The sequence below is a fragment of the Muscardinus avellanarius genome (genome assembly GCF_963383645.1).
Source record: "Muscardinus avellanarius genome assembly, chromosome: 5".
NCBI lineage: Eukaryota > Metazoa > Chordata > Mammalia > Rodentia > Gliridae > Muscardinus > Muscardinus avellanarius.
This window is the reverse complement of record NC_137790.1, coordinates 76,857,195-76,877,458: the sequence shown is the minus strand read 5'-3', so window position 1 is coordinate 76,877,458 and position 20,264 is coordinate 76,857,195. Positions and strand designations below refer to the sequence as shown.

At 41.4% G+C, this 20,264-nt stretch overlaps 1 protein-coding gene across 2 annotated transcripts in view; it reads right to left on the bottom strand.

Annotated features, from left to right (window-relative positions):
* Nucleotides 1-20,264, bottom strand: part of SENP5 (SUMO specific peptidase 5) — a gene marked incomplete at both ends in the record, with an annotated part of 51,503 nt that overhangs the window by 8,784 nt on the left and 22,455 nt on the right. The window contains 5 exons of one of the 2 annotated variants that reach the window (XM_080696297.1): nt 2,144-2,281; nt 13,030-13,107; nt 16,336-16,383; nt 18,549-18,687; nt 18,837-18,942. In XM_080696297.1, the coding sequence (XP_080552423.1) occupies nt 2,144-2,281; nt 13,030-13,107; nt 16,336-16,383; nt 18,549-18,687; nt 18,837-18,942 (509 nt within the window). The remainder of the gene's footprint in view (nt 1-2,143; nt 2,282-13,029; nt 13,108-16,335; nt 16,384-18,548; nt 18,688-18,836; nt 18,943-20,264) is intronic. The other variant, XM_080696296.1, reaches the window with a different exon arrangement.

The following is a 20,264-nucleotide window of genomic DNA, read 5'->3' as shown; positions in this document are numbered from 1 at the left end:
AGACTGTCTTTATAGATATAGATATATTCTTTTTTTTTTTTGTGGTACTGGGATTGGAACCCAGGGTCATTCTACCTCCGGGCTACACCCCCCTCCCAGCCCTATTTTGTATTCTATTTTTGTGTGTGTGGTAATGGGGGTGGAACCCAGGGATTTTCTACCTCCGGGCTACACTCCCAGACCTATTTTATATTTTATTTGGAAACAGGGTCTCACTAGGTTGCTGAGAGCCTCACTAAGTAGCTGAGGCTGGCTTCGAACCTGTGTCATCCTCCTGTCTCAGCCTCCCAAGTGTAGGGATTACAAGCGTGCACCACCACGCCCGGCTTAAGGTAAGGGGAGACTTCTATGTTATGAAAGCATTCCCTACTCTAAGCACATAGCATCTTCCATATTTTCTTCAAATGCTTTTATAATTTTATTTTATATTGAGATCTTTATTTCATCTGAAGTATGTTATATAAAGAGTAGGATATTTTATTTTTCAAATGATGGCTCATTTTTCCAAAGCCATAACTGAACAGCCTATCTTTTCCGAACCTCATCATGTATGAAGAACCCAAATATGCATGAGTTATTTCTGGGTTCTTCATGCTGCTTCATCAATCTATTTGTTTACTCCTAAGCTAAGAGAGTTGTTTTTTTAAAACAGTGCCAAAGATAAATACAGTTTAATTATAAAAACTTTGGAACTGGGAAAGTCGCTCAGAGGTCAAGCACACGCCTAGTATACAAGAGGACCTAGGTCTGATCCCCCAGCACCACCAGAAAAAAAAAAGAAACACAACTCTGTAACATGGTTTGACACCTCAGTGTTCTAGTTTGAAGATAATTGATCTTGTTCAATATTGAGTATGCCTATCTCTCCATTTATTCAGAATTTATTTATTTATTATACTGGAGATTGAACTCAGGTACATTCTACCTCTGAGCTAGACTCCAGGCCTTTGTTATTTTTAATTTTAAAACAAGTTCTCACCAAATTACTAAGGCTGGTTGTGAAACTGTGATCCTCCTGTCTTAGTCTTCCAAGTGCTGGGATTACAAGCATGTGCTACTGAGCCCAGCTATTCCGATTTCCTTTAAATACTTAAATAAATCTTAGTTTCACCATCAAGGACTTTGATGTTTCTTGCTGGGTAAATTCCTGGGTAATTTATGTTTTGCTGCTTTTGTAAATGGAATCTTGTTTATTTTTTGTGGGGTTTTTTTTTTTTTGTTATTGTTGTTTTGTGGTTCTGGGGTTCCTGGAAGCCCTTCTACCTCCGGGCTACACTCCCAGACCTATTTTTATATTTTATTATTTGGAAACAGGGTCTCTTAAGCCAGTGCGGCTGGCTTCGAACCTGCGTGACCCTCCTGTCTCCACCTCCCAAGCGCGGGGATTACAAGCGTGCGCCACCACGCCCAGCCTGGAATCTTGTTTTAATTAAATTTTCCAAGTGGTTCTTGATCATGCAGGAAAATCAGGAAACTACTGGTGTTTCTGGCTTTTGTGTCTCACCATCTTATTGAACTGTTAATCATATTAGCAAACTCTAGTTCTGTGCCAGCTGTTTCTCTTGGGCTATGATTTATTCTACAGAAACTATTTTGAAGGTGCAAGCCAATTAGCTATAAGAGAAATCAAGGAAAACAGTTGCTATCTCCATTTTAAAAGTAGTCTCAAGGGAAAAGCAGGGAAAAAAAAGGCCGACAAGTCCAATTTGAGCATGTATTTCAGCAGGGGATCCTGATCTCAGACAGCTACCTCTCCCCACCTAGGAAGCACACTTGTAGTTCACTCTCTTTTTTGTGTGTGTGGTTCTAGGGATTGACTCCAGGGGCATTCTCCTTCCCACCTATACCCTAGGCTATTTTTATTCTTTATTTTTGAAACAGGGTCTCACTAAGTTGCAGAGGGCCCCACTAAGTAGCTGAGCCTGGCCTTAAATCTGTGATCCTCCTGTCTCAACCTCCCAAGTACTGGGATTACAAGTGTACGCCACCATGCCTGGCTACAGTTCTTTTTTCTATCAACAGTTTAAAGGATTTTCATGAGAGAAACTATTTCTCTATGGCACTGACTTCTGATACTCTAACTAGAGCTAAAATGGAACTTGGTCAATCACAAAATGAAAAAATAGGCAGGATATTAACTTACCTCTACACAAAATTTAAAATGAATGCCTTGGGAATCATAAAATGAAATAATTCGATTAGAGAGTGTCACAGTAATGAGAGACCAGTGGACTTCTAGGTGAATGGGAATCAACAGAAGACTCTTTTTAAACAAATCCACCTGATTAAGAAAAGAGAAAGAAATGCAGTTGTTACCATGAAGCCAACATCACATAGCAGCTTCCATTTACTGACCTTTGACCCGCCTGTGGACATGAAACTAGAAAATGGTGAACCAGAATTTGAACCCAAGTGTTAAGCCCATCCTTACAACTACTAAGGTATAATACACAGCAGTAAGAAAAATAAAAAAATAGCAAATACTTTTTTTTTTTTTTTGCAGTACTGAGGATGGAACCCAGGGGCTTTCTACCTCTGAGCTACACCCCATCACTATTTTTTTGGTCTTTTTATTTTTGAAATAGGTCTCACTGAGTTACAAAGGGCCTCAATAAGTAGTAGCTGAGGCCAGGAATCGATATCCTCCTGTCTCAGCCTCCCAAATGCTGGAATTACAAGCATGTGCCACCACACTCAGCAATTTCTCAAGTTTAAATTGTGACTCTTCCAATTATTGGCCAGATAATTATGGCAGTTTTCTTAGCCCCTTTGTGTCTTAATTTCCTCAACTATAAGATGCAGAAAATAATAGTACCTTATGAGTTTGAGAGAACACATGAAAATGCTTCAGATATTTTAAGTAGTCAATAAATCTTAGCTATTATCATTTTGACTTCCTTATGTATCAGATGTCAAAATTAAGAAAAAAATGCTTCATAACACTTTATACACACTTTAAATCCTAATAATCACTTTACAATCACAATATACTCTTTATATCCTAATATATATCCCCTCCAAACTAGAAACACTTGTCATTCCACTAGAAATCCTAGTTGCAGATTGGATGATAGAGGAGCAAGTGCCCCACAACCACTTGTAAAGGAATAAGAAACCAGGTGCGCACACCTGTAATCCCATCATTTAGGGAGGCTGAAAAAAGAGGATCACAGGTTCAAGGACAGCCTCAGTAAGTAGTGAGACTCTTGGCAAGCTAGCAAGACCTTGTTTTGAAACAAAAATAAGCCAGTGTGGTGGCGCACGATTATAATCCCAGCATTCAAGAGGCTGAGACCGAGGATCACAGTTCGCAAATAGCCTCAGCTACTTAGGCCCTCCACAACTTAATGAGACCCTGTTTCAAAAATAGGGTCAAAAAAAAAAAAAAAAGAATAAAAAATAGGGCTGGAGCACACACTTGTAATCCCTGCACTTGGGAGGCGGAGACAGGAGGATCGTGCAGGTTCGAAGCCAGCCTCGCTGGCGTGAGACCCTGTTTCCAAATTAAAAAAAAAAAAGTGTGTGTGTGTGTGTGTGTGTGTGTGTGTGTGTGTGTGTGTATGTATATATAATAGGTCTGGGAATGTAGCCCAGAGGTAGAAAGGTTTCCAGGAACCTCATTACGACCAAAAAAAAAATAAAAATAGGGCCGGAGGTCGGGTGTGGTGGAGCATGCTTGTAATCCCAGCACTTGGGAGGCTGAGACAGATTTGAAGCCAGCCTCGGTTACTTACTGAGGCTCTCAGCAACTTAGTGAGACCCTGTTTCCAAATAAGGTATGAAATAGGTCTGGGAGTAGAAAAGACCCCTAGGTTCTACCCCCAGTACCACACACACAAAAAACAATAGGGCTGGGAGTGTAGCTCAGAGGTCGAATGCCCCTGGCTTCCATCCCCAGACCTGCAAAAAATAAATAAATAAATAAAAATAAAAAATAAATAGGGCCAGGCGTGGTGGCGCACGCTTGTAATCCCAGCATTTGTGAGGTTGAGACCGGAGGATCGCGGTTCGCAGACAGCCTCAGCTACTTAGTGAGGTCCTTTGCAACTCAGTGAGACCCTGTTTCAAAATAAAGAATAAAAAATAGGGCAGGAGGTGTAGCTCAGAGGTCAAATGCCCTTGAGTTTCATCCCTAGACCCACCCAAAAAAAAAAAAAAAAAAAAAAATTGGGGCTGATGGTATAGCTCAGAGGTAGAATGCCCCTGAGTCCCATCTCCAGTACTGTGAAAATAAATAAATAAATAAATAAATAAATAAATAAATAAATAAATAAATAAAAAACTGGGCTGGGAGGTTGCATCTTGGAAGTAGAATGCTCCTGCATTAATCCCCAACCATAAAAAAAAATAAGTAAAAGTAAGCAATTTTTTTCAGGTACTTTTAAGAATATTTTTAGTGATTCTTTGGGTAAAACTAGTATGCTATTTAAAATGTGTGTGTGGTACTGAGGGGTAGAAGCCAGTGGCTTTCTACCTCCAGGATATACCCCCAGCCCTCTTTTATAATTTATTTGAAAACAGAGTCTCACTAAGTTGCTGAAAGCCTCATTAAGTAGCTGAGACTGGCTTCAAACCTGTGAGATCCACCTGTCTCAGCCTCCCAAGTGCTGGGATTACAAGCGTGCGCCACAATGCCCAGCCTATTATACTATTTTAAACTATATCAGATTCTCAAAAACTAATTTCTCAGCCACGAATGGTGGTTTAAGCTTGCAATCCCAACATTTGGGAGGTTGAAACAGGAGTACAACTGTTTAAGGACAGTCTCAGCTACTGAGGCCTTTGCAACTCAGTGAGATCATTTCAAAAATAAATAATAAAGCCAGGTGGGCATGGTGGTGCACACTTGTAATCCCAGCATTTAGGAGACTGAGACCAGAGGATCGCGGTTTTTGAACAGCCTCAGCTACTTTGAGGCCCTCTGCAACTTAGTGAGACCCTGTTTCAAAATAAAGAATAAAAAATAGGGCAGAGAGTGTAGCTCAGAGGTCGAATGCCCCTGGGTTCCATCCCCAGACCTGCAAAAAAAAAAAATAAATAAATAAATAAAAATAGTTGGGCGTGGTGGTGCACGTTTGTAAATCCCCGCGCTTGGGAGGCTGAGACAGGAGGATCGCACGGGTTCAGAGCCAGCCTCAGCTACTTAAGTGAGGCTCTCAGCAACTTAGTGAGACCCTGTTTCCAAATAAAATATAAAATAGGTCTGGGAGTATAGCCCAGAAGTAGAAAAGCCTCTGGGTTCCACCCCCAGTACCACCAAAAAAAAAAAAAAAAAAGAATAGGGCTGGGTGTAGCTTAGAGGTAGAATGCCCCTTGGTTCCATCCATCCTCAGTACTGCAAAAACAACTAATTTCTCAAGTTTTCCCTCTTTTTTCTTGAATGATACTAGGAATAGAGCCCAAGATCATTATACCTCTGAGCTATGCCCCGACCAGCCTTATTTTATATATATATATATATTTTTGTGGTTCTGAGTATTGAACCCAGAGGCATTTTATCTTTGAGCTATACCCCAAGCCCTATTATATATATATATATATATGTATATATATATATTTTTTTTTTTTATTTATTATTTTGCAGTACTGGGGATTGAACCCAGGGGCATTCTAACTCCAAGCTACATCCCAGCCCTATTTTTAAATTTCTTTTTCTTTTCTTTTTTTTTTTTTTTTTGTCTTTTACAGTACTGAGGATAGAACCCAGGAGCATTCTACCTCTGAACTTCACCCACAGCCCTATTTTTTATTCTTTATTTTGAAGCAGGATCTTACTGAGTTGCAAAGGGCCTAAGTAGCTGAGGTTGCCTGCAAACCATGATCCTCCTGTCTGTTTCCTAAATGCTGGATTACGAGCAAGCGCCACCCCACCCGGCTCTTATTCTTTCTTTTTTTGCAGTACTGGGGGTGGAACCCAGAGACATTCTACCTCTGAACTATACACCCAGCCCTATTTTTTATTCTTTATGTTAAAACAAGGTCTCACTAAGTGGCAGAGGGTCTAAGTAGCTGAGGCTGGCCATGAACCTGCTATCTTCCTGTCTCAGCCTCCTAAGTACTGGTATTATAAGTGTGTACCACTACACCTGGCTTATTCTTTATTTTGAAACAGGTCATCACTAAGTTGCAAAGGGCCTCGCTAAGTACTTCCAAGTACTGTGTGTGTGTGTGTGTGTGTGTGTGTGTGTGTGTGTGTGTGTGTGTAGTACTAGGGATTGAATCAAGGGGTGTTCTATCTCTGAGCTATACCACCAGCCCTTTTCCACTTTTTGTTTTGAAACAGAGTCTCACTAGGTTGCTGAGGCAGGACTTCAACCTGTGATTCTGTGTCAGCCTCACAAGTATATGAATTACAGATGTGTGCCATCATGCCCAGCTTGCTTTAGGACCTTTATATTCACTGATATCTACCTGGAATGTTCATTCTCTTATCTTCACAAAGTTGGTACTTGTCAACACTGAGTTTTAAATGAAATGTGACATTTTTAAAGAGGCTTTTCCTTATTATTCTACCTAAAAAAAGTTAGACTGAGCCAGGCATGGTGGCACTTGTAATCCTAGGACTTGGGAGGCTGAAACAGGAGGATCCTGGTCCACAGCCAGCCTCAGCTACTTAGGTCCTCTGCAATTTAGTGAGACCCTGTTTCAAAATAAAGAATAGCCAGGTGTGGTGGTGCACGCTTGTAATCCCAGCATTCAGGAGGCTGAGACCGGAGGACTGTGGTTCGCAGGCAGCCTTAGCTACTTAGCAAGGCCCTTCGTAACTTAATGAGACCCTGTTTCAAAATAAAGAATAAAAACTAAGGCTGGTGGTGTAGCTCAGAGGTAGAATTCCCCTGGGTTCCATCCTCAGTACCACACACACACAAAAAAAGAACAGAGCGGGGGGTGTAGTTCGGGGATAGAATGCTCCTGGATTTCATCCCCAATGCCACAAAAGAAAAAAAGAGAGAGAGAGAGAGAGAAAAGCTAGACTGCCTTGTACCTCTTCCTGTTTCCTTACCCTATTACTTTTTTGTATTCTCATACTTCTCTTTGTAGTGTTGAAGATCAAACACAGGTCCTTATGCAAGCAGCCAAGTGCTGTACCACCTGGAGTCCCATATCTGCTCTAACACCTCTATAGCAAGTAGGACTCATCACTGATTAGATCTGACTTAGGCTTACTTCTAAGTCTCAAGAGACCAAGACTGACCTCCCTCCCTCCCTCCCTCCCTCCCTCCCCTCCTTCCTTCCTTTCCTTATTTATTTATTTATTTATTTTTATTTATTTATTTTTTTTGCAGCATTGGGGTTGAAACCTGGGAGGTTCTACCAATGAATTACATACCTGGCCCCTTTTTAAAATTTTGAGACCTGGTCTCATTAAGTTGTCCAGGCTGGCCTCAAATTTGTGATCCTCCTGCCTCATTCTCCCAGGTATGTGCTACTGGGTCCAGCAAGGGATTTATCTTTCTTACCTACCTCTGGATTCTTAGTGACTAGAGAAGTGCTTGGTGTATAAAAGGAGCTTAATAAATGCTGAAAATCTAAGTAAGTGCAGTAAAAAAAATACTTGATTTCACATTTGTTGAACTCTATGTTAAGAACTGAGAAAAACAGCAGTGACACAGAAGCCAAATAGTGTACTTTTAGTTCTTACCAGTAGTTAGATAATTTTTTTTTTTTTGGTGGTACTGGGGTTCCTGGAAGCCCTTCTACCTCCAGGCTACACCCCCAGATCTATTTTTATATTTTTTTATTTGGAAACAGGGTCTCTTAAGCCAGCACGGCTGGCTTCGAACCTGCGCGATCCTCCTGTCTCCGCCTCCCAAGCGCAGGGATTACAAGCGTGCGCCACCACGCTCAGCCTTCATAACCTTAAAATAATACATTGCTCTGGTATTACTACATGAAGCAAAGTAAGTCACTCATACAAAGTTTACAGCAGGGTAGAAACAACAAATATATACTTATGAGTTCATGAAAAGCACTAGGAAGGAAAATAAAGGTAAGGGGAGAGTGCTGGGGAGCACTATTTATTTAGTTATTTACTTTATGGTGCTGGGATAGAACCCAGGGCCTTGTGGGTACTAGGATGCCACTCTACCATTCAGTCACGCCCAGTCCCTGGGGTGCATATTTAGCTAGGACAGGTAAGGCTTGCCTCTCTGAGGAGATAACATTTGAGCAGAGGCCTCAATCTTACATGTGTGGCAGTGAAGATTATTCTGGGCAGAAGGAATAGAAAGTGCAAAAGCCTGAAGACAAGGATATGACTGTTACAGGGAAACAGATATGGCTGAGGGAAAAAGGAAAAGGACATGCACCTTAATTTTTGTTTTTCAATTGATCAATTCCAGAAAGAAATCTATTGCCGCCCTGTATGAAAGATTAAGAAATTGATAACAGCTTTCATTTTTGAATTTGTTAGCATAATCAGTTTGGAATACATTTACTATAAAAAAGATATTGACATCATAAGGCTTACTAACATTATTTCTATGAAAATGATATATCAGCTTATCTAATATTTTATTATTAATTAATTTATTTATTTATTTTGTGGTACTGGGGGTGGAAACCAGGGGCTTTTCTACCTCCAGGCTATACTCCCAGACCTATTTTATACTTTATTTGGAAACAGGGTCTCACTAAGTTCCTGAGAGCCTAAGTAGCTGAGACAAGCTTCAAACCTGTGCGATCCTCCTATCTCAGCCTCCCAAGTGCTGAGATTATAAACGTGCACAATGCCTGGCTTATCCAATGTTTTAATTTCTTTTTTGTGTGTGTGTGGTACTGGGGTTCCTGGAAGACCTCCTACCTCCGGGCTACAGTCCCAGACCTATTTTATACTTTTTATGTGAAAACAGGGTCTCTTAAGCCAGCGAGGCTGGCTCCGAACCAGCACGATCCTCCGGTCTCCACCTCCCAAGCGATGGGATTACAAGCATGCGCCACCACACCCGGCCAATGTTTTAATTTCTGCTACAATAATTAGTAATCTGAAGAACCTTTTTTTTTTTTCTTTTGCAGTACTAAAGATTGAACCCAGGGGCATTCTACCTCTGAGCTATAACGCAGGCCCTTATTTTTTTTATTTATTTATTTATTTATATATATATATATATTTATTTATTTATTTATTTATTTATTTTTGTGGTACTGGGGAAGGAACCCTGGGACATTCTACATCTAAGCTATACTCCCAGACCTATTTTATATTCTTTATTTTGAAACAGGGTCTCACTAAGTTGCAGAAGGCTTCACTAAGTAGCTGAGGCTAGCTAGGCATGGTGGTACACGCTTCTAATCCCAGTATTTGGAAGGCTGAGACAGGAGAACTGCAGTTCGTGGACAGCCTCTGCTACTTTGTGAGGCTCTTTGCAATTCAGTGAGACCCTGTTTCAAAAATAAAGCTAGGCATGGTGGCACATGCTTGTAATCCCAGCATTCAGCACGCTGAGACAGGAGGATTGCGGTTCACGGACAGCCTCAGTTACTTAGTGAGGCTCTTTGCAATTCAGTGAGACCCTGTTTCAAAATAAAGAATAATAGCTGGGCGTGGTGGCGCACATTTGGAGGTCGAATGCCCATGGGTTCCATCCCCAGACCTGCAAAAAAAAAATAAAAATAAAAAAGACTAAAAATTAGAGCTGGGAGTGTAACTAGGAGGTAGAATGCCCGTGGGTTCCATACCTAGTACTGCAAAAATAAAGAATAAAAAATAGAGCTAAGGTAGTAATAGCTCAGAGGTAGAATGTCCCTGGGTTCCATCCCCAATACCAAAAAAAAAAAAAAAAAAGTAGCTGAGGCTAGCCGCAAACCTATGATTCTTCTGTGTCAGCCTCTCAAGTATTGGGATTATAAGCATATGCCACCAAGCCTGACTCAGGGGAACATTTTCTACATATAGAACTTTGCTTTTTGAGATTTCCTTTTAACTTAAATCCCTAGTAGTTCAATTAGCAAATCAAAGAACTGAATACATTTGGTGAGTAATATTACAAATTGAAGTTTAGAGGAAATAAGCAATTTACCTAAGGTCTATAGCTAGTTAAGGGTATATTCCTGACCACTTTCTTTCTTTTTTTTTCTCTCTTTTTTTTTTTTTTGTGGGTCTGGGGATGGAACCCAGAGGCATTTGACCTCCATGGTACACCCCCTGCCCAATTTTTTATTCTTTATTTTGAAAGAGTCTCACTAAGTAGCTGAGGCTGTCCACGAACCGCAAACCTCCGGTCTCAGCCTCCCAAATGCTAGGATTACAAGCATGCGCCACCACGCCCAGCTTATCTCCCCAGATGTGTGTGTGTGTGTGTGTGTGTGTGTGTGTGTGTGTGTGTGTGTGTGTGTATCTGGTACTAGAGATGGAAGCTAGAGAACTTCTACCTCCAGGCTACAACCCCAGAATGTATTTTTATTTGGAAACAGTCTCATTAAGTTGCTGAGAGCCTCACTAAGTTGCTGAGTCAGGCTGCGAACCTGTGATTCTCTAGTCTCAGTCTCCCAAATTCTGGAATTATAAGCAAGTGCCACTATGCCCAGCTGAAATATGTACTCTTTAGGTGTTTGTACTTACCACAAGTTTCTTTCTTTCTTTCTTTTTTTTTTTTTTTTTTTTTTTTTTTTTTTTACTAGGGGTGGAACCCAGGGGCTCTCTACCTTCGGGCTATATTCCCAGACCCATTTTATTTTTCATTAGGAAACAGGGTCTCACTAAGTTGCTAAGAACCTTACTAAGGAGCTGAGGCTGGCTTTGAACCTGTGCGATCCTCCTAACCAAGTGCGGGAATCACAAGCGTGCGCCACCATGCCTGGCTACACAGCTTTATTTCTATCTGCAAATAAGACCTAATCTTATTTTCTCCAAACCATCTAATAAAATTATTTTTTTCAAGTCAGGCGTGGTGGCGCATGCTTGTAATCCCCGTGCTTGGGAGGCTGAGACAGGAGGATTGCACAGGTTCAAAGCCAGCCTCAGCTACTTAGTGAGGCTCTCAGCAACTTAGTGAGACCCTGTTTCCAAAAAAAGTATAAAAAATAGGTCTGAGAGTATAGCCTGGAGGTAGAAAAGCCCCTGGGTTCCACCCCTAGTACCACAAAAAAGTAATTCTTTTTTTCTTTTTGTTTTGAGGTGCTAGGAAATGGAGCTCAGTGTCTTGTGTATGTTAGACAACTACTGAGCATCATCCTTAGCCCTGTGTGCAGTATAGAAAGTGAAGTTACAGCATCCTTAGAGCTATGCTTACATTCCAACTTGTTGGTAATTTCATCAAAATATCAAAAATGAGCCTGGCATGGTGACACATGCTTGTAATCCTAGTACTTTGGAGGCTGAGGAAGGAGGAATGTAGGTTTGCGGACACCCTCAGCAATTTAGCAAGGCTCTCAGCAACTTAGCCAGACTGTTTCCAAATAAAAATGAAATAGGAAGCCTGGCGTGGTAGCACAAGTTTATAATCCCAGCATTTGGGAGGCTGAGACAGGATTCACAGACAGCCTCAGCTACTTAGGCCCACTGCAACTCAGTGAGACACTGTTTCAAAATAAAGAATAAAAAATAGGGCTGGGGGTGTAGCTCAGAGGTAGAATGCTCCTGGGTTCCATGCCCAATAACTAAAAAATAATAATAATAATAATAAATAAAAAAAATAGGGCTAAGTATATAGCTTAGAGAGAGAATGCCCCTGGGTTCAATTTCCAGTACCAAAAAAAAAAAAAAAAAAAAGAAAGAAAAGAAAAGAGGCTTTTAAAATTATGTTTCTGGCATAGTCACTGGAGGTACTCGAGAAATAACACAAATTTTTCTTTTGCAACTAAGCAATCTAAGGCTCAGACAGGCTGAGTGTCCTCTCCAAGTTGTACAGCAAGATAAATGTAATGCTGCAATAATTAACTCACAGCCTAGTGCTTTTTCATTTATAGCATATTCCCATCCACTAGACAGTTCAAGAATTTTACTAGTGGTCCCCCCCCCCAATTGGTACTAGGGATTAAATCTAGGGGCAATCTACCTCTGAGATAAACTCTCAGTCCTATTTTACTTTTTATTTTGAAATAGGGTCTCACTAGCCGAGTGTGGTGGTGCACACCTGTAATCCTAGTACTTGGGAGCCTGAGACAAGAAGAGCACAGGTTCATGGCCAGCCTCAGCTACTTAGTGAGGCTCTCTGTAACTTAGTGAGACCCTGTTTCAAGAACAGAAAAATTTAAAAAATAGGTATAACTTAAGGTAGAAGGGGGTATAACTTGAGGTAGAAGGCCCCTGGGTTCAATCCCCAGTACTGCAAAAAAAAAAAAAAAAAGAAAGAGAAAGAAACTATGTCTCACTAAATTGCTGAGACTGCTCTCCAATCTATGACCCTCCTATCTCAAACCTTCTATGTTTTGGGGTTAAAGGGTGTACACCTGGCTACTAGTGTCTTATTTTTCAAACCATAAGATTAAAAAATAAATCTGTCAGCCAGGTGTAGTGGTGCATGCCTGTAATCCTATCACATGGGAGGCTGAGACAGGAAGGTCACAGGTTTGAGACCAGCCTCAGCAACTTAGTGAGGCCTTCAGAAACATAGAGAATGTCTGTTTCAAAATAAAAAATAAAAGCTGGGCATGGTGGCGCACGCTTGTAATCCCCGCGCTTGGGAGGCTGAGACAGGAGGATCGCACAGGTTCGAAGCCAGCCTCAGCTACTTAGTGAGGCTCTCAGCAATTTAGTGAGACCCTGTTTCCAAATAAAATATAAAATAGGTCTGGGAGTATAGCCTGGAGGTAGAAAGCCTCTGGGTTCCATTCCCAGTACCACCAAAAAACAAACAAACAAACAAACAAAAAACAAAATAAAAAACAGCTGGGGGTATAACTCAGAGGTAGAATACTCCTAGGTTCAATCCACAATTCTATAAAAAACCAAAAACAAGCAAAACAAAACCTATCACATTAAACTTTTGTTTCTAACTGACATCATATTGGCATTAAAGTTTGTATCCTTCTACCCAAAATGGCTTATCTCCATTTCAAATTTTGAAGAAAAAGAGAATAAGAGAATACCTTTTTAGTCCATCTCTTAACTCCATTATATCCTTTGGTTACCAGCTGTCTATGAAAAAAGCTGTTGAAGAAGTGAACCTAGAACAACACCAAATACAAGCAACCAGATTATATTAGGCTGTGCCCAGATTTAACTCCAAAAGAAAATGGAAACTTTACAATGTTTGAACATAAAACAGACAAAGAGGGGAGGAAAAGTTTCTTCTTAAAAATAATGATCAAGCCAGGTATGGTGGTGCACACCTGTGACTCGGGAGGATAACATGTTCAGGGACAGCCTCATCGAGTAATGAGACTCATCAACCTAAGTAAGATTACCTGAGTCTAACCAATTACAGCGGTAACCTGACAACTCTGTCCAAATCAGGTGATGAATTTGAAAGACAGCAGGGCGTGGTGGCACACACTTGTAATTCCGGTACTTGGGAGGCTGAGGCAGGAGGATCACAGGTTGGAAACCAGTCTTGGCAACTCAGCAAGACCCTCAACAACCAAGCAAGACCGTATTTTCAGATAAGAAATAAAATCGGGCTGGGGAAGTAACTTGAAGGTAGAAGGCCTCTGGTTTCAATCATTAGTACAACACACATACACACACACCACACACACACAAATGAAAGAAGCTATGAAATACTGAGCTAATGATTACCTTAAACCAGGGGATACAGCCGGGCGTGGTGGCACACGCTTGTAATCCCAGCATTTGGGAGGCTGAGACCAGAGGATCGCGAATTGCGGACAGCCTCAGCTACTTAGTGAGGCCCTTTGCAACTCAGTGAGACCAAGTTTCAAAATAAAGAATAAAAAATAGGGCAGGGGGTGTAGCTTGGAGGTCAAATGCCCCTGGGTTCCATCCCCAGACCCACAAAAAAGACAAAAACAAAAACCAAGGGATATAGATTACAAAATTAACTCTATCTGAAGGATAGATTTGTAGACTCCTTGTATAATTATGAAAAGGCCTAAGCAATAATTTCTAGTACCAAAATAATTATCTGGGCCCTATGGAGTATCAGGTCTTGCCTCCTTGGCTTCAGATTTATGGCTTATAGATGATATTAGTTCATCTGATTGAGTACACATACTATGGTCCTGCAGTATTCACTATAATTTTGACTCACTTGAGATCATAAAACAGTTGCATTAGTACCTGCTTCTCAGGGCATGGTCACCAGACCAAAAGAATTGGTATTACCTGGGAACTCATTAGAAATCTAAGTTTTCAGGCCCCATCCTAGAACTATAAAGCACAAACTTGGATAGTGAGGCTCAGAAATCTAGTTTTACAAACTTTCCAGATGACTTCCATGCACACCCTTTTGAGAACTATGTGGCTTAATGTGTATAAAAAAGAGTCTGTAAGCCAGGCGTGGTGGCGCACACTTGTAATTCCAGCATTCAGGAGGCTGAGACCAGAGTTCAGTGGACAGCCTCAGCTACTTAGTGAGGCCCTCTGCAACTCAGTGAGACCCGGTTTCAAAATAAAGAACAAAAAATAGAGCAGGGAGTGTAGCTTGGAGGTAGAATGCCCCTGGGTTTCATCTCCAGACCCGCGGGGGGGAGGGGGGAGTCTGTAAGCTGGGTTTGGTGGCGCACACTTGCAATCCCAGTATTTGGGAGGCAGAGACAGGAGGATCACAGTTCACAGACAGCCTCAGCTACTTAGTGAGGCCCTTTGCAACTCAGTGAGACCCTGAATCAAAATAAAGAACAATAAATAAAGCTGAGGATACAGCTCGGAGGTAGAATGCCCCTGGGTTCTATCCCCAGTATCACACACACACACACACACACACACACACACACACACACACACACACACAAGAGTCAGCGAACCTGGCATCTTGGCACACTCCCATGATCCCGGTGTAGGAGGATCACTGGTTTGAGGCCAACCTCAGCAACTTAATAAGACATTGTTTCAAAAAATTAAAATAAAATAGGGCTTGGGGTGTATCTCAGAGGTAGAATGCCCCTGGGTTCAACCCCTAGTGTAGTTACCTCTACAGCAGTAACTCTGAAATTCAGTGTATATCAGAATCAGATTCATCTCCAGGGCTTAGCAAAACATCACTGGGCCCCAGGTTCTTTTTTGTGTATGGGTGTGGTGCTGGGGATGGAACCCAGGTCCATTCTACTTTCAAGCTACATCCCCAGCCCTATTTTTTATTCTTTATTTGGAAACAGGGTCTAAGTTGTGGAGTTCCTCATTAGCTGAGGCTGGCCAGGAACCTGCGATCCTCTTCCTGTCTCAGCCCCCCAAGTACTGGGATTACAAGTGTGCACCACCATGCCCAGCCCCAACTTGTTTCTGATTCAGTAGGTCTGAGCTGGATCTGAGAATGCATATTTCTACTAAGCTCCCAGATGATGCAGACACTGCTGATCTGGGAACCACTGTTTGAGAACTACTGCCTTGGTAAGTGTGCTTTTAACTCCATGGAAATTTAGAATTAAATATAAAGAGCGGGTATGGTAGCACACTCTTGTAATCCCAGTACTTAAAAAGCTGAGGGAGGATCATAAGTTCGACAGCCTAAGCAAGTAGTGAGACTCATCAACCTAGTGAGACCCTATTTGAAAATAAAAAATAAAGTAGGGCTAAAGGTGTATCTTGGAGGCAGAATGTCCCTGGGTTCAATTAAATTCCCAATCATACACACACACACACACACACACGCACACACACACACACTTTACAGAAAGAAAGGAAGAAAGAAAGAAAGAAAGAAAGAAAGAAAGAAAGAAAGAAAGAGAAAATGGCCAGGCATGGTGATGCATGCCTGCAATCCCAGTACTTGGGAGGCTGAGACAGGAGGACTGTAGGTTTGAGGTTAGCCTCAGCAACTTAGTGAGACCCTTGTTTCCAAAAACAAAAAAAATAGATAGGGCTGGGGGAATAGCCTGGAGGTAGAAAGCCCCTGAGTTCCACCCCCAGTACCACAAAAGAAAAAAGAAAGAAAAATAGAGCTGGGAGAGTAGCTCAGAGGAGAATGAATCTCCAGTACCACACACACACAAAAATCTTCTCAATAAGCACAGGCATGTTGACACACAGGTAAGAAAGAAAACCCTGAGAGTGGCGGACTTCCTTTCCCAAAGTGACTTGAAAGTGCTTAGGCCCTACCCTACAGTACATGAACAAGACATAATCTAACACATATTTTTTTCTTTGTGGTACTGGGATTGAACCCAGAAGTGTTCTATCTCTGAGCTACACCCGAGCCCTATTATAATGTAAATCTTAAAAACAAAACTATATTTTAACATACAAGAACTCTTTTAAAGAGTTAAGTGTTCACTCACTTTCTCTGGGACCGCATCCATTATCAGCTCACCGTACATATTTATGACCTAGAAAAAGTAAAACTAGCTTACTACTGCTTTCCAATTCAAAACAACCCAAGCAGGATGAACAACACAATGATGCTAGGAACAGTAATCAAGGTTTGTGGATCCTGAGGTTAGTGAACGCATCACTTGAAGATAAGGGATCTTTCTTTTCTTATGGTTCTGGGATTAAACCCAGGGCATTCTTCTTCTGGGTACACACTAAGTCCATGTTTTTAATTTTTTATTTGGAAATAGGATCTCATTAAGTTGTTGAGAGCCTCACATTGTTGCTGAAACTGTGGCTCACTATGGCTGGCTTTGAAACTGTGATCCTCCTGTCTCAGCACCCAAGTTAATGTTATTACAAGCATGTACCACCACACCTGGCTATATAAAAAACATTTGTGTGTGTGTGGTACAGGGGATTGAACCCAGGGGTATTCTACCTCTGAGCTACACCCCCAGCCCTAATTTTTATTCTTTATTTTGAAACAGGGTCTCTCACTAAGTTGTGGAAGGACTAAGTAGCTGAGGCTAGCTACAAACCTGTGATCCTCCTGTCTCAGCCTCACAAGTACTGGGATTCCAAGCATGAGCTACGATGCTGAGCTTATATAAATAATTTTTGAAGCTGGGCATGGTGGCACACACTTGTAACCCCAGCATTTGGGAGGTGAGACAGGAGGATTGCAGTTTGAAGACAGCCTCAACTACTTGGTGAGACCCTTTGCTACTCAGTGAGACCTGGTTTCAAAATAAAGAATAAAAAATAGGGCTGGGGGTGTAGCTCAGAGGTAGAATGCCCCTGGGTTCCATCCCCAGTACCGGGGGGAAAAAATTACTGCAAAAAAAAAAAAGAAAAAGTTTTCGAGGCTATCCTCGAACTGCAATCCTCCTGTCTCAGCCTCCCAAAAGCTGGGGTTACAAGCGTATGCCACCACGCCAGCTCAAAAAAAAAAAAAAGAATTTTTGATTGCTAAAGATAAATGAGAAGCCAGGCATGGTGGCATATACTTGTAATCTCAGTACCTGGAAAGCTGAGACAGAAGGATCACAGTTTTGAAGCCAGCCAGCCTCAGCAATTTAGTGAGGCTCTCAACAACTTGATGAGATCCTCTTTCAAAATAAGAACCTCAGGGTAGAATACCCCTATGTTTAATCCCCAGTACCACGCAAAAAAAAAAAAAAAAAAAAAAAAAAGAAAAATGAAAAGAAAGGTAAGTGTGGTGAGCTGGGTGTTGTAGTGTGCACCTGGGTTCCCAGTACTAGGGAGGCTGAGACATGAGAATCACAGGTTTCAGGCAACTTAGCTAAGTTAGAAACTTAGTGAGGCTCTCAGCAACTTAGTGAGACCCTTTTCCCAAATAAATTTTTTTTTTTAATTAATAGGGTTGGAGGCCAGGCGTGGTGGCACACGCTTGTAATCCTCATGCTTGGGAGGTGGAGAAAGGAAGATCACGCAGGTTCGGAGCCAGTCTTGCTGGCTTAAGAGACCCTGTTTCCAAATAAAAAGTATAAAATAGGTCTGGGAGTGTAGCCCGGAAGTAGAAGGGTTTCCAGAAACCCTAGTACCACCAAAAAAAAAAAAAAAAAAAAGTAGGGTTGGAGGGGTAACTCAGAGGTAAAATGCCCCTGGGTTCAGTCTCCAACACTACAGAAACAAAAAAATGTATGAGAGCTGGGCGTGGTAGTGCATGCTTGTAATCTCAGCATTTGGGAGGCTGAGACCAGAGGTGGACAGCCTCAGCAAATGCGCGAGGCCCTCCACAACTCAGTGAGAACCTGTTTCAAAAAATAAAAAGACTAAAAAAAATTAGGGCTGGGGTGTACCTTGGAGATAGAATGCCCCTGGGTTCCATCCTTAGTACTAATAAAGATGTGTGGGGCTATTTTCTAGATTATAATTACATTTTATTGACCAACATCCTTTTCAACTTTTCTTTTTTTTTTTTGGCAGGTCTCGGGATGGAACCCAGGGACATTTGACCTCAGAGTTACACCCCCTACCCTGTTTTTTATTCTTTATTTTGAAACAGGGTGTCATTAAGTTGCGGAGGGCCTAAGTAGCTGAGGCTGTCCGCGAACCACAATCCTCTGGTCTCAGCTTCCCATATGCGGGGATTACAAGAGTGCGCCACCGCCCCTGGCCTCAACTTTTCTACATTGACAATCTGCAATACACTCACCTGGTCATTCAGCCAGTTCTGACCATCCAGAGTAGCCAGATCATCCATATCCAGCATGTGCTTATTGTAGAAAATGCGGAAGTTACATTTTTGATGTCTGGCCCGATAGTTTGTTATTTCTCTATTGATAAATGGTTTTCTGAAACAAAAATTTTGAAAGAAAAGCCAGACAACATAAGTTCTTTCTACTCAAGGTATGGTTAAGTATATTTTTCTCCAAAATCAAGAGAAAAATCATATGCCAACAATTTTATTTTAAAAGACTTAACTTCAACATCACTGGCATACCTATTTGAAAAATCTTCATTAAAGACATCTTTTAATCTTCCAAGAACATCTTTTTCACTGAGTGGGACCAAACTGCCATACTTTTTCATAATCTCATCTAGGAATCCTGAAAGAAAGGAAGGAAGAAAGGATAGAAAAACAAACCATTTTCAACAAAGTTGTCTTCTTGAGACTTAATCTACAAATAATACTTAACACATATATAAACCTATATTACACCAAGTGTGGTGGCGCACCCCCTGTACTTCCAGAACTTAGGAGGTTGAAGACAGGAGGATCACAGGTTGGAAGCCAGCCTCAGAAACTTAGTGAGATTCTTAGTAATGCAGTGAAATCCTGTTCCAAGACAAAAGTAAAAAGGGCTGAAGTGTAGCTCAGAGGTAGAATGCCCTGGGTTTCACTCACACAAAAACTCTATTACAGCATGGGATTGTAATCTGTATAAAGAAATCTTTTAGCCGGGCATGGTAGTGCATGCTTGTAATCTCCGCACTTGGGAGGCTGAGACAGGAGGATCACACAAGTTCAAAGCCAGCCTCAGCTACTTAGTGAGGCTCTCAGCAACTTAGTGAGACCCTGTTTCCAAATAAAATATAAAAAAAAATAGGCTTGGGAGTATAGCCTGGAGGTAGAAAGCTTCTGGGTTCCACCCCAGTATCACCAAAAAAAAAAAAAAAACTTTATATAAAATAGGGCTGGGGATATAGCTCAGATATGTCCATGGGTTCAACCTTCAGTACCAAAAAAAAAAAAAAATTTTATACTGGGCATGGTTGCACATGCCAATAATCCTAGTACATGGGAGGCTGAGACAAAAGGCAATTTGCAGGTTCAAGGCCAGCCTTAGCAATTTGTCAAGACCCTCAGCAACTTAGCAAGACCATATTCCAAAATAAAATAAATAAATAAAAAGAGCTGGGGGTATAACTCAAATGTAGTGCAGGTCTGTGATGCCAGTATTTAGGTTGCTGAGACAGGAGGAACACAGATTGAAGGACAGCCTCAGCAACTAACCAAGGCTCTCTGCAATTTTGCAAGACCCTGTTTCAAAAAATAAAGAACAAGCCGGGCGTGGTGGCCCATGCTTTAATCCCTGTGCTTGGGAGGCTGAGACAGGATGATCACGCAGGTTCGAAGCCAGCCTCAGCTACTTAGTGAGGCTCTCAGAAACTTAGTGAGACCCGGTTTCTAAAAAAAAATATAAAATAGGTTTGGAAGTATACCCTGGAGATAGAAAGCCTTTGGGTTCCACCCCCAGTACCACTAAAAAAGTAAATAAATAAAGAAAGAACAAAAAAAAAAATAGGGCTAGAGGTGTAGCTCAAAGGTAGAATGCCCCTGGGTTAAATCCCCAGTACTAAAAAAATTTTTTGATGTCATGTTCACTGTAATAATTTGGTAAAGGTAACATCAAAAGATCTCATACAA